Source organism: Canis lupus, chromosome 5, assembly GCF_011100685.1.
Source record: "Canis lupus familiaris isolate Mischka breed German Shepherd chromosome 5, alternate assembly UU_Cfam_GSD_1.0, whole genome shotgun sequence".
NCBI classification, from domain to species: domain Eukaryota; kingdom Metazoa; phylum Chordata; class Mammalia; order Carnivora; family Canidae; genus Canis; species Canis lupus.
The window spans coordinates 64,213,247-64,228,435 of record NC_049226.1 but is presented as its reverse complement, the minus strand read 5'-3'; the positions used below and the strand labels follow the sequence as shown (position 1 = coordinate 64,228,435).

At 47.5% G+C, this 15,189-nt stretch overlaps 2 protein-coding genes across 4 annotated transcripts in view; both read left to right on the top strand.

Annotated features, from left to right (window-relative positions):
* SPIRE2 (spire type actin nucleation factor 2) overlaps positions 1–3,427 on the top strand; it is a 32,445-nt gene extending 29,018 nt beyond the window's left edge. For both annotated transcript variants that reach the window (XM_038537982.1, XM_038537983.1), the window contains exons 13-15: positions 1,059–1,086; positions 1,993–2,108; positions 2,385–3,427. In XM_038537982.1, coding sequence (XP_038393910.1) covers positions 1,059–1,086; positions 1,993–2,108; positions 2,385–2,607 — 367 coding nt within the window. In that variant the 3' untranslated portion in view covers positions 2,608–3,427. The remainder of the gene's footprint in view (positions 1–1,058; positions 1,087–1,992; positions 2,109–2,384) is intronic.
* Positions 3,428–6,505: 3,078 nt separating this feature from the next.
* The window catches only part of TCF25 (transcription factor 25), a 30,998-nt gene continuing 22,314 nt past the window's right edge, over positions 6,506–15,189 (top strand). For both annotated transcript variants that reach the window (XM_038537981.1, XM_038537980.1), the window contains exon 1: positions 6,506–6,810. In XM_038537981.1, the coding sequence (XP_038393909.1) occupies positions 6,619–6,810 (192 nt within the window). In that variant the 5' untranslated portion in view covers positions 6,506–6,618. The remainder of the gene's footprint in view (positions 6,811–15,189) is intronic.

Sequence of the window (15,189 nt, the reverse complement as noted above, 5' to 3'; positions counted from 1 at the left end):
ACCAAGTATAAAAATATCCTTGCAAGGGCAGCCTGGCTGGCTCAGCGGTTTAGCGCCACCTTCAGCCCAGGGTGTGATCCTGGAGACCCAGGATCCCTGCATGGAGCCTGTTTCTCCCTCTGCCTGTGTCTCTGCCTCTCTCTGTGTGTCTTTCATGAATAAATAAATAAATAAAATCTGGGATCCCTGGGTGGCACAGCGGTTTAGCGCCTGCCTTTGGCCCAGGGCACGATCCTGGAGACCTGGGATCGAGTCCCACATCGGGCTCCCTGCATGGAGCCTGCTTCTCCCTCTGCCTGTGACTCTGCCTTTCTCTCTCTCTCTGTGTGACTATCGTAAATAAAAATAAATAAATAAAAATAAAATAAAACAAAATCTTTAAAAAATAAAATAAAATGAAATGTTCATGCAAGATGACATCGTCCCTTGTTTTAAAAAATGGATTTGGCGCAAAAAAAAAAAAAAATGGATTTGGACAATTTGTCCCCTGACAGATTTACCTTTACTTTTACCTTTACAGAATAGTACATATCATACCCCATTTCATTTATTTTTATTTTATGTGTAAATGTGTGTCTTTGTCAGTCACACTTAGAGAGATCTGGAGGTGGGAAACGGGTCTGCAGGGATTGCCTCTGAGGATGGGCTTTACACGGCAGGACTCTTGGGTCTCTATTGCAGTTTTCTTAATATCAGAGTTTTTACAAGAACGTGTTCATTTTTGAAATCAGGAATGGAGAATAAAAAGATGTTAATCACTGCTTAAAACAGAGTGGCCCCTCTGGCTCTGATGGGGCTTCTGTGGTTGGGAGTGTTGGGCTCACACAGGTATAGAGGGCATGAAACTCCCCAGACTAAATGGTCCACAGAAAGAGCTGTGAGGGGCAGAAATACTTGAGATGTACAGCTAATTAAAAAGAAAAGCAAGATTTGGGGATAAAATAAATACTGAAGTAACTGGGGATCAAGCAGAGGGCAAGGACAGTTTGACTGGCAGGACCTGTTCCTCTGTGGCCTCTTCCCAGCTGACCCTACTGCCCTTCCTCTTTCCCTTCCAGGGCTGTCTGCACTTCCTGTAGCATAAAGGTAAGGATCATCTGGGGTCTGAGGTGTCCTGTGGCTGATCTGGCTTGTCAGGAGGGGCAGCTGGGGAGCTGAGGGGGGACAGAGGTTCTGTCTCCTACAAGCTGGTCACACACAGATGAGCCACCTTGTCCATCTCCTTCCTCCACAAGCAACCCATTCCTATACTTTCTAAGACTGTATAGTTTTTATTTTTATTATTATTTTTTACAGTGGGAGAGAGAGGATTTTAAGCAGACAACCCACTAAGCACAGAGTGGGATGTGGGGCTTGATCCCACAATCCTGAGATCATGACCTGAGCCAAAATCAAGAGTCAGGCCCTTAACCAACTGAGCCACCCAGGCGCTCCAAGACTATATGGTTTTTAAAGACCCTTGTAGGTGTTTGTGTTTTTTTAATGTTTTTTTAACATTCCATGTTAGCAGGCTGAAAAGAAAACCCTTCACTTCTCCTCTAAAAGTCCTATATTCTGACACAATTTCCTTGAATGTTTTTGGAAAGGTTCTTGTGGTGTCTGTGTACATGCAGGTGTATAGATACAGAAACATAATCACATTTGGAACTGTATCATCCTGTTACACCTCAGCCTAGAAACAAGGGCCTCCTGCAGAGGAAGAGTGACCACTATGATCTTCACTCCTTTTTATTGTTTCACCGCTGAGAAACCTCTACCTCTTTGACATGAAGAATTTACTGCATATAGGACATGATGCTAGACTGTGTGTGGTGCAAGTACCTGTCTAGATGGGCAGAAGTTGTGGTTGGGTTAGGGTAACAAGCAGGGGTGGGCACATGCCTTCAGAGAGCCCACATCAGACATTGCCAGGGTGTCATGCAGGCCCAGAGCATGCGGCTGTTGATGGGTGTGTCTGTCGGGGGGGTCCACCTCTCCCTCTGTGTGTTGTAGATGAAGATGCCTTCTAAGAAGTTTGCACACATTCCCGTCTACACGCTGGGCTTTGAGAGTCCTCGGAGGGTGTCAACTACCAAACCTACACCAAGCCAGAGAAGAGATGCCTTCCAGTGTGTTCCTTTACCCTTTGCTGATGTGGTCAGGCGTTGACAGTAATACAAAAGCTGGGGTGGGTGGGATGGTTTGCTAGGACACTCCCAGGACACGGAAATCCAAAGCACTTGTCTAGAAAGAGATACCTCAGGGGGGTCTTGGGGACTAAGTAGTAGGAGATGGGAATTGAACTCCTAGCAGACCCCAGGATTCCAGCTAACTCTTGAGGAAAAGCTTTTGCTGTGGGGAAATATGGCAGGTGGGACTTCCCTGATGGCTCTGTCCTGTTTCAGATCCCTGCAGGGGCCCCAGTGGCAGAGTGTGGAGGAGGCGTTCCCACACATCTATACCCACGGCTGTATCCGCAAGGATGTTTGCAGCGACTGCACCAGCTTTGTGGCAGACGTGGTGCGCTCTAGCCGCAAGAGTGTGGATGCACTCAACACCACGCCTCGCCGTACCCGCCAGACGCAGTCCCTCTACATCCCTAACACCTGGACTCTCAACTTCAAGTGATGGCTCTCAGCCTTACTGGACCACCCAGCCAGAGACATTTCAAGGAGGCCAGACGTCTGGGGAGGAGCCAGGCTAGGCCTGGACATGGCTGAGAAACTCCCCATTCTGGGGCATAGCCGCTAGCCTGCCCTCCTGAGTGTGCATGTACATATATATATACATATATAGATACATTTATATAATATATACACACAGCCTATATATTTATATACATGTCTCCTGGCCCCAGAGTTTATTTAGGGTCAGGCTCACTCCAGGACCCTCCCTGGGGGAGGCAATTTCCTTTTGGGAGTCCTTGGGTGGGGTACAGGATGGGGCAGGAATGGGTTTTCTCAGGAAGGACAGCAGTGGATTCTAGATAATAGGGCTCTGAAAGACCCTACCCCTGTATTTGTTCTCTTCTCCATCCCAAGGATGAGAACACAGCAGCTTCCCCTCCCTAGGTGGATGTCCAGACTGGGACAGGACACCTTGGTCCCCAGGTAGGCAGGAGCACTCTGCTGGCCTCTGTGCTCTGAGCAGAACCTGGCCTGCAGACACAGCCAGGAAGACCGTCAGTGGATAGATACTCTCTTGGCACCATCTCACCCTTCCAATTGGAAGGTCCAAGGCCAAGCTCACTCCTTGCCCCCTACCCAGCATCCATTCCCCAGCCATCTGCCACATCTGGCTGGTATTGCTGTCCTCACAGACTCAGAGGTCCAGAGATGGTGCTGGTTCCGGGGCCCTGGTGATGCTGGTGGTCCTGGTCCAGGGAGAAACTCTGTAAATTTGTACACACGGCTGCTCTTGGCCTAATAAAGGTGGTCTTACAGCCTTCTGTCTGGGATGTGGACTGAGGACTATTGAGCCACAGTGGTGGGCACATTCTCAGAAGCTGGGCTCTGAGGGGTCACCTGCCCTCTGGTGCACATTCAGGATGCCCACCATGACAGGAGGGTGCTCAGGCCCACTCCTGTCCATGATGCCCAACTTCATCATCTGGCCATCTTGGTCTCACGGCTGGCAGGGCTCCATGTGGCTCAGCCTGATGCCTACAAATTGCCAGCCTGGCCCTTTGGCCTCCTCCCCAGATTCCTATTCCTATTCTCTGGGGAGATGATTCCCTTAGGGTTTGCAGGGTAGGGGCAACTCTGCTCTTCAGGAGACTGGATGGAAAAGCACCTACATGCTCTGCCTGCCACATGCATCTGGGAGGTGGCTTCTGTTGTCATCTCACAGGTAAGGAAATCGAGTTCAAGAGAGGAAGGAATTTGGCCAAAGGTACATAGCTCACATGGGACTTCAATGCAGGTCTATCAGATGCCAGGCTCTAACTCCCTGCCATATGGACAGGGGCCTGGAGGAGGCCCTGAGGGACGGGACTTGTAACAGATGGGCCTGCAGGAGAGGGTCCTTCATCAGCTGGGGTCCATGACATTCAATTATACCAAATTACAATAGCCAATAAAAACAGCCAGCTTCCAACACTTTTGGGCACTTCATGGGCAAGGAATATTTTTACTCTTATTTAAAAATGAGAAGCAAAGTGGCGCCTGGATGGCTCAGTCAGTTAAGTGTCTGACTCTTTTTTTTTTTTTTTTTTCAAAGTATGGTTTTTTTTTTTTTTTTAATTTTTATTAATTATTTATGATAGTCACAGAGAGAGAGGCAGAGACACAGGCAGAGGGAGAAGCAGGCTCCATGCACCGGGAGCCCGACGTGGGATTCGATCCTGAGTCTCCAGGATCGCGCCCTGGGCCAAAGGCAGGCGCCAAACCGCTGCGCCACCCAGGGATCCCAAGTGTCTGACTTTTGATTACAGCTCAGGTTATGATCTCAGAGTCAGGAGATGGAACCCTGAATTGGGCTCCCTGCTTAGGGTTCTCTCTCCTTCTGCTCCCCTCTCCCTCTCTTAAAAGAAAGAGAGAAAGCAGACTCAGAAAGCGTAAAGATTTGTTCCTGGTCACACAGCCAGCAATGTGTGACCCACCATGGGCATGTGCTTCTGGGAGGTGAACACTGTTGTCGTTGTTTTAATTACATGGGTGAGGAAGTCGGGTGGGCCTGCCAATAGGATCAGGCCCACATTCCCAACAGTGAGAAACCAGTGTTCTATTCCACATAGGAATACTTGGAAATTAAAAACCCATCCTGGGGGTAGCCCCAGTGGCGCAGCGGCTTAGCGCCACCTGCAGCCCGGGGTCTGATCCTGGAGACTGGGGATCGAGTCCCACGTCGGGCTCCCTGCATGGAGCCTGCTTCTCCCTCTGCCTGTGTCTCTGCCTCTTTCTCTCTTTCTATGTGTGTCTCTCATGAATAAATAAATAAAATCTTAAAAAAAAAAATAAACCTATCCTGGGACAGCTGGGTGGAGCTGCGAAGGGCCCACATAAAAGCTTGAAGGTGATGTTGGAAGGGTGCTTCCACTTTGTCTCGGGGTTCGCCTTCTGCTGACCCTAAGTACTGAAAGCTATGCAGTCAGCCCAGTGAACCAAGCCTACCCTAATTTACATTGTGACAAATGGAGATCACTTTGTTTAGAACTGAATGGTTTACAACCAAACTCCTGAGGGCCACGCCGGTTACAACCAAACTCCTAAGGGCCACGCGGGCCTTCAGTGGTACAGGGAGAACTTCAAGTGGGCCTGATGTTGCATCTCTCAGCATCACATGACTGCTCTCTTGTGGAAGGCAAAGGAGGCAACTCCAGGTTGAGACTCCCCAAGTTTTCATCCACAGGTGAGGCAAGAAATCTGCATAAATTGGTCACACACTTTAGGGGTGACACCAAATCTATTTAACAACTAGCCCGGCCTTGGACAAATAGAATGGACAAGAGAGCGGCGTCCTGGGGGGGTTCCACCTGTGCTGAGCATAGCTCTTTAACAGGATTATGGGAGGTAGGGAGGGTAAATTCCAGGGGACTACAAGGGTATGGCTGGAGAGGATGAGGCATGTGGGGAACTAGAGACAGCAGCTACGTCAGGCGATGTGAAGTAATGCAAGAGCCTGATGACCAGTACAGGCCGACAGACCAGCCAGGCACACCTGTGTGCACACACCCTCTCCCTGTGTCTGGAGACTCAGTTCCCAATTGGGGTGGGCATACCTACTTCCCAGGATAGAAGGATTAGTACAGTGCCATCCCCACACTCAAGGCTGCCCTCTCCTCTATTCTAGCACACACCAGAGCCTCTCCCTCCTGCATTTGGGCCTCTGCGGTGTAGGCCTGCATATTTTAATCCTCTAAATAAAGAGTTTTTAAGAAATATCAATGCCTGACCCCATCTCAGAATTTCTAGGGATGGGTCCTTGATCTTTATTGTACAAATCTCCCCAGGAGGTTTTGAAACACAGGGAGGGTGGCGAGCCTCCACCTCAGACCACGGATTCCCATACCCCAGAGATGGGGAGAGTCACCTGAGACGCATTCACGACGACAAAAGGCAAACTCCCAGTCCGGCCCCTAACACTGGAAGATTTCCAGAAATCTGCAGCTTTGGGAGGGTCCTGGGTTTTGACGTGTTTACTCTCAGGAAGGAGAGAAGGTCCCCCAGGCAGCCACGGAGGCGGGCTCCGTGCCGCCCAGCTGTCACCTGCGCACCGCCACAGGTGCACCGTGCCCTGCGCGCATCCCCTCCTCACGGAGCCCCAGCTGAGCTTCCTCCCGCCCGGCGAGCCCGCTCTCGGACAGCAGGGTCTAGGTCCCGGTGTAGACGGCTCGGAGTCCATGTGGCCCCGACATCCGTCGCGGACACGCCTTAGGAAGGCCAGCTGTGGGTACCCAGCGCGGCCGCCGCGGGAGGGATGGCCGCGTGGTGGCGCCCACCTCGCGCGAGACTTCGTCTGGACAAGCCCGCACCTTCTTTGATGCCCCCGGTGACGGAGAGGAAGTTCCGGAGAACCTCAACGCGCAGACGTGACACGCCAGCCTCGCGCCAGCGCGCCGTAAGTGCGCAGGCGCGCCAGCCGTCCTCTTTTCTGCTCTTCCTTCTCCCGGTCTCCAGACGTCAGCGGCCGTTGGGTCCTATGTCGCGCCGGGCCCTCCGGAGGCTGAGGGGGGAACAGCGCGGCCAGGAGCCCCTCGGGCCCGGCGCCCTGCAGTTTGTCCTCCACGATGACGATGATGCGGAAGAAGAAGGTCCAAAGCGGGGTCCAGGTGGCCGGCGCTCCCGGGGCGCAGGCAAGGAGGGCGTCTGCGTCAACAACCGGTTCGAGCTGGTGAGGAACCGGGCTGCCGGGGGTGGGGGCGGTGGGAGGGGGCGGTGGGAGGGGCGGGGCCCTGATGTCACGGGGGCGGGGCGACTCGTGGTCTGGGCTGCAGCTGGGCGGGGCCACATCGGCGGGTGGGGCGGGCGGTGTGGTGGGCGGAGCTACGTTGGTTCGGGCTGCCGCGGAGTGGGCGTGGTCGTGACGCCTTGGGGGCGGGTCCGCAACCTGTGGTCGGGGTCTCAGGTCTCAGGCTTTGGGGGGCGTTCGCTTTAGCTTAGGGTGGGGCGCTGCGTCCAGGGAGCACTTGGGGGTCCGGGCCCCTATAGACCATCTCGTCCCCTGCTCGCGCCCCGGGGCTGAGTGTTCTGCTTGCTTCTCGCTGCGTCCCCTGAGCAGGTAGATGGTGGATGTGAAGTGAAGGAGTAAACGCCCCCTGGGGATTCTTCAGCTGGCCACAGTCAGTATCTGGGCTTGTGCGTGCATCGTTTTCGCCTGGCTTTTCTGACCTCCCTGTGCGGGCAGTGTCCACGGTGTGCCCGACTGGTTGAACAAGCAGCAGGAGGTCTGAAGGTGATGGGGAAACCAGCGACTCTTCTTTAGCTCGTTCTTGGTCTTGGATTGCACCCAACTTTAGGTAAAGTTGACAAGTTAGGAGCCTATCATAGATGACAGAGAATGTGGGTGGGCTTCCAGTTCTGGAGTTTGGTTCCGAGATTATCGACCTCCCCTCCAAGGTGAGAGACGGCCTTGCGGTGGAGTCTGGGGTGGAGGTGGGACCAGGCCCTTTCTTCAGAATCCCTGCAGTCTCCTTTTTCCTGTTCTGATCCTGAAACCAGAAGCAACTTCCTCCTTTCTACCCTGTTTATTGTCATGCTTCCTTTCTTTTTTGACATTTTTATCATAAAAAGATTCAAACATGTACAAAAACAAGAGTAGTATTAACCTTCCTGTGCTTATCTCTCAACTCCCACAATTGAACACACAGCAGGCTGTCTCCTCAGTATTCCTATCACATCCTGTGTTCTTAAATTTGCCAGTCATTTTTCTGATTTCTCTCAAAACACCCAAGTCTTCTCCCCCATCTCACTTGTTCTTATCAGTTTGTGCTGTATTCGGCCATCTCCAAGGACGTTTGATTGTGTTGTGCTTCCTCTTTCCCATATGCCCCACATTTGTCATCTTTAACAGCCATAGCTTTTCTTTGGAGGACATTTACACATTCCAGGCACTGCTGTTGTACCACAGGATTCTCATAGTCTGGGAAGGAGGTCATATTGTCCTTGTGAAACGAGGTAGTAAGTGACACCTGCAGAGTAAATCCAGGCTTTCTGACTTAAAACTTGTACTCTTGACTATGTTTTTTTTTTTTTTTTAAGATTTTTATTTTATTTATTCATGAGAGACACAGAGATAGAGAAAGAGAGAGGCAGAGACACAGGCAGAGGGAGAAGCAGGCTCCATGCAGGGAGCCTGATGTGGGACTCGATCCCTGGTCTCCAGGATCAGGCCCTGGGCTAAAGGCAGCACTAAACCTCTGAGCCACCCGGGCTGCCCTACTCTTTGACTATGTTATGGTTTTTGTCTCCAAAGCAATTTTTTTTTTAAGATTTTATTTATTTATTCATGAGAGACACACAGAGGCAGAGACACAGGCAGAGGGAGAAGCAGGCTCCATGCAGGGAGCCCACTGCAGGACTCGATCCCAGGATCAAGGGATCATGCCCTGAGCCAAAGGCAGATGCTCAACCGTTGAGCCACCCAGGTGTCCCTGAAGCAAATGTTTTTAATGTTCCTGTTGAAGAAGAAAAGAGAGTAAATGGACAGGGGGGTGGGCAGAGTGTTTGCAAGAAGTGGAAAAAGTGTGAAGAGAGGGGTTACATGTGAAGGGAAAGAAAGAATACTGATGTGGACCCCCCCATGAGATCATGTCAGTGGGACTCACGGTCTGTACCTGTTCAGGATTCTGCTGTCTGTGTGTTCCCCTGTCACCAGCTCAGGTGTCCTGGTCTCGGGATTCATACATCCAGCTCAACATTTGTCCCTTTTTAGACCTTTCACAGATCTGTCAAACCCAGAGTGTCCAAATGTTAACTGCCTTTGCTGCCTCCTCCAGCTTTCCCTGTCTTGGTAGAGGGCATTTCCATTTTGCCTCTTGTCCATGCTGCAATGTGAAGGCATCCCTGAACTGCTTTTTTTCTCTCACAATCTACACAAACCTGGGCCACCCTGTGGCAGTTCCAGGTGCAGCCTGTGGTTCGAATCATCACCGTCCTTATACTCAGTCCTGCTGCTCCTCTTGTTCCTTTGCAGTCTGAACACAGCAAGCACAGTGACCCTGTTCGGCATGTGTCTGTCCTCAACCCTCCTTTCTTTATAACCCCCCCAACGGTCCCATGAGCTCTTCTACCTCGTTCCTTTATAATCTTGCTTACTGTGCTCTGGCCATGGTGATCTGTCCTCCTTGCCATCTCCTCTGCCTTTAACACCTGTATTTAGGTGTCATGTGGCTCACTCCTTCTTCCTCAAGTTTTGGTCAGATACCACTTTCTCAGTCTTGCTTCCCCTTCCTACCTGCTTTAATTTTTTTTTTTAAATAAAGATTTTTTGGGGGATTCCTGGGTGGCTCAGCGGTTTGGCGCCTGCCTTTGGTCCAGGGCATGATCCTGGAGTCCCGGGATCAAGTTCCGCGTCGGGCTCCCGGCATGGAGCCTGCTTCTCCCTCCTCCTGTGTCTCTGCCTCTCTCTCTCTCCCTCTCCCTCTCTCTCTCTCTCTCTCTCTCTGTCTGTCATAAATAAACAAATCTTTAAAAAAAATAAAGATTTTATTTATCTGTTCATGGGAGACACACACAGAGAGAGGCAGAGACACAGGTAGAGGGAGAAGCAGAACTCCATGCAGGGAGCCCAATGTGGGACTCATTCCTAGGTCTCCAGGATCACACCCTGGGCCGAAGGCAGCACTAAACCGCTGAACCACCCAGCCTGCACCCTACCTGCTTTAAAAATACTCTTACCTTACCTCAGGGCACCTATGTCAGGTGGCTGCAGGTGGCTCAGTCCGGTAAGCATCTTACTTTTGATCTCAACTCAGATCCTGATCTCAGGGTCACGAGATTGAGCCCCATGTCCTCAGACTCTGTGCTCTGCAGAGAGTCTGCCTGAAGATTTTTTTTCTCCCTCCGCCTCTTTCTCTGCACTCACTCTCTAAAATAAATATATCCTTAAAAAAAAAAAAAAGTACAGTTACCCCCTTATTCCCATTCCCCTTCTCTTCTTTCTCATTTTTCCCTCCTCCCTACTGAAGTATAAGCTTCTTGGGAGTAGAGATTTTGCTATTGCCTATCGTGTTTCCGCCACCCTGTGTCTGGCACCCAGATATGCAGAAAAGTTACTGCATGAGTCAGCATTTCCTCTAAGAGGACCAGCAGGTATTGTCTCCAGCCAGAATGTTTGCATACAGGCTTTGGAGTCAGAAGGACCCAGATTTGAATCCTGGCTCCATCTCTTCAGAGCTGTAAGAATGTAGATAAGATACAGTCTTACTTCATGGGGTTGTCATGAGTGATACATGAATTAACATGTATAGCCTTTAGCCCAAGCTGGGCATATAGTCAACACTCAGCAAATACAGATACTAAAAGCCAAGTGAAGGGTGCAATAGAACTTAAGTAGAAACGTGACCCTAAGTTGTTTACTTAGAAACATTTCCAGGGACCAGCAATGCTATCCTACGGAGAAGAAAGAGCAGAGAGAAGCTCTCCTTTGTTAGTTTATGAATTTATTCTCATGACAGGCTCTTGGGTGAGTTTTTTTGGCCTTAGAATAGAAGTTTTTCCTATTTCATTCAGAGTAGTTTTTAAAAACCAGCTTTATTGAAGTGTAATTTGTACATGATAAATGCATCTGTTTTAAATGTATAGTTCAGGTTTTGCAGCATAACATACTGTGCAGCCTTTGAAGATGATGTAGAATAGAATTCAGTATTTGGGGAGTCAAGAACTACTTTGACTATCTGTTAAAAACCCATAAACACACTTTTAAAAGATTAAAAAAAAAATCAGATTTTAAAACACTGAGAAATTTTCCCTCTAAATGAGGAAGATCAGTATTTTATAAAGAATTGCATTTAGGAGATCCCTGGGTGGCTCAGCGGTTTGGCGCCTGCCTTCGGCCCAGGGCATGATCCTGGAGTCCCAGGATCGAGTCCTGCGTCAGGCTCCTTGCATGGAGCCTGCTTCTCCCTCTGCCTGTGTCTCTGCCTCTCTCTCTCTCTCTCTCTCTCTCTCATGAATGAATAAATAAAATCTTAAAAAAAAAAAAAAAAAAGAATTACATTTAGCCTGTAAGCAACTCTAGGGCTGGGGACACTCAACCCCATGCAGTTGAAAATCTGCACATAACTTTTCATTCCCCCGAGCTTAACTGCTAATAGCTATTTATTGGAAGCCTTATTGATAACATAGAAATCTATTAACATGTATTTTGTATGTTATATATATTATATACTCTTTAAGCTGCAGAAAAAATGTTATTAAGAAAATCATATGGGGGAGCACCTGGGTGGCTCAGTCAGTTAAGCGTTTGACTTGATTTTGGCTCAAGTCATGATCTCAGGGTCGTGGGATCGAGCCCTCCACCAGACTCTGTGCTGGGCATGGATCCTGCTTACGATTCTCTTTTCATTTGCCTCGTGCTAACCTCCGGTGGGGTCGGGGGTAAGAAAATCATAAGAAAGAAGATACATTTACAATACTGTGCTGTATTTATTTTTTAAAAAATTTATACGTAAATTCACATGCATAGTTCAAACCTCTTGTTCAAGGGTCAACTGTATGTGCATATGTCTGTCTGTTTTTAGGTACAATATAATGGCCATTCTCTGAAAACAATTGCAATAAATCTGAATTGTAAAATTATTAGTTTTTTAAAGATTTTATTTTTTATTTTTATTTTGAAAGATTTTATTTATTCATCAGAGACACAGAGAGAGAGAGAGAGAGGCAGAGACATAGGCAGAGGGAAAAGCAGGCTTCGTGCAAGGAGCCCGACTCAGGACTCCATCCCAGGACTCCAGGATCATGCCCTGGGCCGAAGGCAGGCGCCAAACCACTGGGCCACCCAGGGATCCCTGAATTGTAAAATTAAATAAACCAAACTTCATCCAGAATAAGTCTCAGTGATTAGGATGCTCGTTTTTTTGTTAGTTTTTAGAGATTTTATTTATTTATGAGAAACAGAGAGAGAGAGAGGCAGAGACACAGGCAGAAGGAGAAGCAGGCTCTCTGCAAGGAGCCCGATGTGGGACTTGATCCCACATCCCAGGAGTACACCCTGAGCCGAAGGCAGAAGCTCAACCACTGAGCCACCCAGGCATCCCCAGGATTCTCTTGTTTGGCTGGAATAAGGACTTGAAATTGTACAGTGATCTTTGACTTGGCAGCATGTGTGTCATCTTTGCTTTCCAGTTTATTTGGACCCTTTGTTTTAATGGCAGCAAGCGTAGAAATCTTGGATTCACATTCACAAAAACATTTAATAACAGATGGTGTTAGAACTCTAGTAGCTTTTTTTTTTTTTTTTTTACCGGTCATGGGCACATTTGGTCAAGTATTAACCATAATTTTCTAAGATTCTTTTTTTTTTTTTAAGATTTTATTTATTCATGAGAGACACACACACACAGAGAGAGAGAGAGAGAGAGGAGCAGAGACACAGGCAGAGGGAGAAGCAGGCTCCATGCAGGGAGCCAGATGCGGGACTCGATCCTGGGTCTCCAGGATCACACCCCGAGCCAATGGCAGGCACTAAACCACTGAGCCACCCAGGGATCCCCTTCTAAGATTCTTCAAATTAAAGTTATGTTACATCATTTCTTTTGTCCTCACATCTGTAAGATTATCTTTAGCAAAATTAGTATCTCTTAATGCTGCTGTGAGTGAGGAAAGAATTAAGAATCCATATTCCAACTGTGTAATTATTTGAACAGTAGAAAAAAAGTTTGCGGTGGTTCTAGATATCTGCTGGATGTATAGACAGATGCATAAGGCTTTTGAAAAGCCCGAAGCAGGATGAACATAAGGAAAACCACAGCAAGGCAAATCATGATCAAATTGTTGAAGCCAGTGGTGAATTAAAATCATAAAAGTAGTTGGAAAAGAGACACATTATCTACAGTGAAATAGTGATATGAATGATCCTGACTTACTAGATACAGAGCAAACCAGAAGGCAATGGAGCAACATTTCTGCAGTGCTAATAGAAAAAATGTAACCTGGCATTCTATTCCCAGTGAAATATTTTTCAAACATGAGCGTGAAATTAAAAAAACGATAACTGGGTAGCCCCGGTGGCTCAGCGGTTTAGCACCGCCTTCAGCCCAGGGCATGATCCTGGAGATCCAGGATCAAGTCCCACATCAGGTTCCCTGCATGGAGCTTGCCTCTCCCTCTGCCTGGGTCTCTGCCCCCCTCTCTCCCTCCTCTCTCTCTCTGTCTCTTGTCAATAAATAAATAAAATTAAAAACAAACAAAAACAACAATAACCATGAATGTGAAGTAAAGATACTTTCATTTTTTTTTTTTTTTTATTTTATTTTATTTTATTTTTTTTTTTTTTGATACTTTCATTTTTTTTTAAATTTTTATTTATTTATGATAGAGAGAGGCAGAGACATAGGCAGAGGGAGAAGCAGGCTCCATGCACCGGGAGCCCGACGTGGGACTCGATCCCAGGTCTCCAGGATCGCGCCCTGAGCCAAAGGCAGGCGCTAAACCTCTGCGCCACCCAGGGATCCCGTAAAGATATTTTCAAATAGACAAAGGTTAAGAAAATTCATTGCCAGAGTCATACTAAAGAAATATTAGGGCAGCCCTGGTGGCTCAGTGGTTTAGCACCTTCAGCCCGGGGTGTGTTCCTGGAGACCTGGAATCGAGTCCCACGTCGGGTTCCCTGCATGGAGCCTGCTTTTCCCTCTGCCTGTGTCTCTGCCTCTCTCTCTCTCTCTCTGTGTGTCTCTCATGAATAAATGGATAAAATATTTATTTTTTTTAAAGATTTATTTATTTATTTATGATAGACAGAGAGAGAGAGAGAGGCAGAGACACAGGCAGAGGGAGAAGCAGGCTCCATGCCGGGAGCCCGACACAGAACTCCATCCTGGGACTCCAGCATCGCGCCCTGGGCCAAAGGCAGGTGCCAAACTGCTGAGCCACCCAAGGATCCCCGGATAAAATCTTTAAAAGAAAAAGAAAGAAATATTAAAGGAAATTCTTCATTCTGAAAGAATATAGTGCCAGGTGGAAATATGGATGAATGTGAAGGAGTGAGGAATGCTGGAAATGTTAAATATTAGGGTAAATATATAATGTTCCCTAGTTTTTAAATTTCTTTAGAAGAAGTTTGGCTCTTTAAAGTGAAAGTAATAGTGTGTTATTGGGTTTACAACACACCAAAGTAGAATGTATGGCAGTAATTGTCCTAAGAATGGAGGGAAATGTAAGCATGCTGCTGTAAAGGTCTTATATTTTTATATGAAATAACACGAGATGCATAAAAGATGCTTATTGTAAGCTTACAGCAAGTACTGAAAATAGAAAGCAGACACAGTCGGAGGTTGGCATAAATGTAGACAAATAGATCAACACAACAGAATCGAGAATTCAGAAATGGGTTTATGCTTATATAGTCAATTGATTTTTTTTTTTTTTTCAAAAGCAATTCCATGAGGAAGGTAAAATCTCTGTAACAAATGATGCTACAATAACTGTATGGAGAAAAATGAACTTCAATCCATACAGTCCCCTCACACAAAGCATACTCAAAATGGACCTTGGATCTCCACATTAAAGCTATAATGCTTTTAGAATAAAGTGTTGGAAAATATCCATATGACGGAGGTAGGCCAAGACTTCTTAGACTAGGTCCAGGAAGCACTAATTAATCCTAAGAAGATTGAGAAAGTAGACTTCATCAAAACTTAAAACTTTCATGCCCATCAGAAGATGTAGCTAAAAATATGAATAGGCAAGCCACACACTGGGAGGAAAAGATCACAAGACATCTATGACAAAGGATTTGTATCCAGAACATGTCTGAACAGCTCTTACAAGTCAGTAAGAAGTCAGCCCAATTTTTCATTGTGCAGAAGATTGGAACAGGCACTTCACAAAGGGCTGGCTGATACACACTTGAAAGAATATTCAACAATAGTCAAAAGGTAAATGTAAATTAAAATTTATAAAACTGTGCCATTGTATACTCACTAGAGTGGCCATATTAGAAATACTGATAATGCCAAAAGAGGCACCTGGGTAGCTCAATTGGTTAAGCATCTGACTTCTGCTCAGGTCATGATCCTAGTGTCCTGGGATCAAGTCTCAAGTCCAGCTC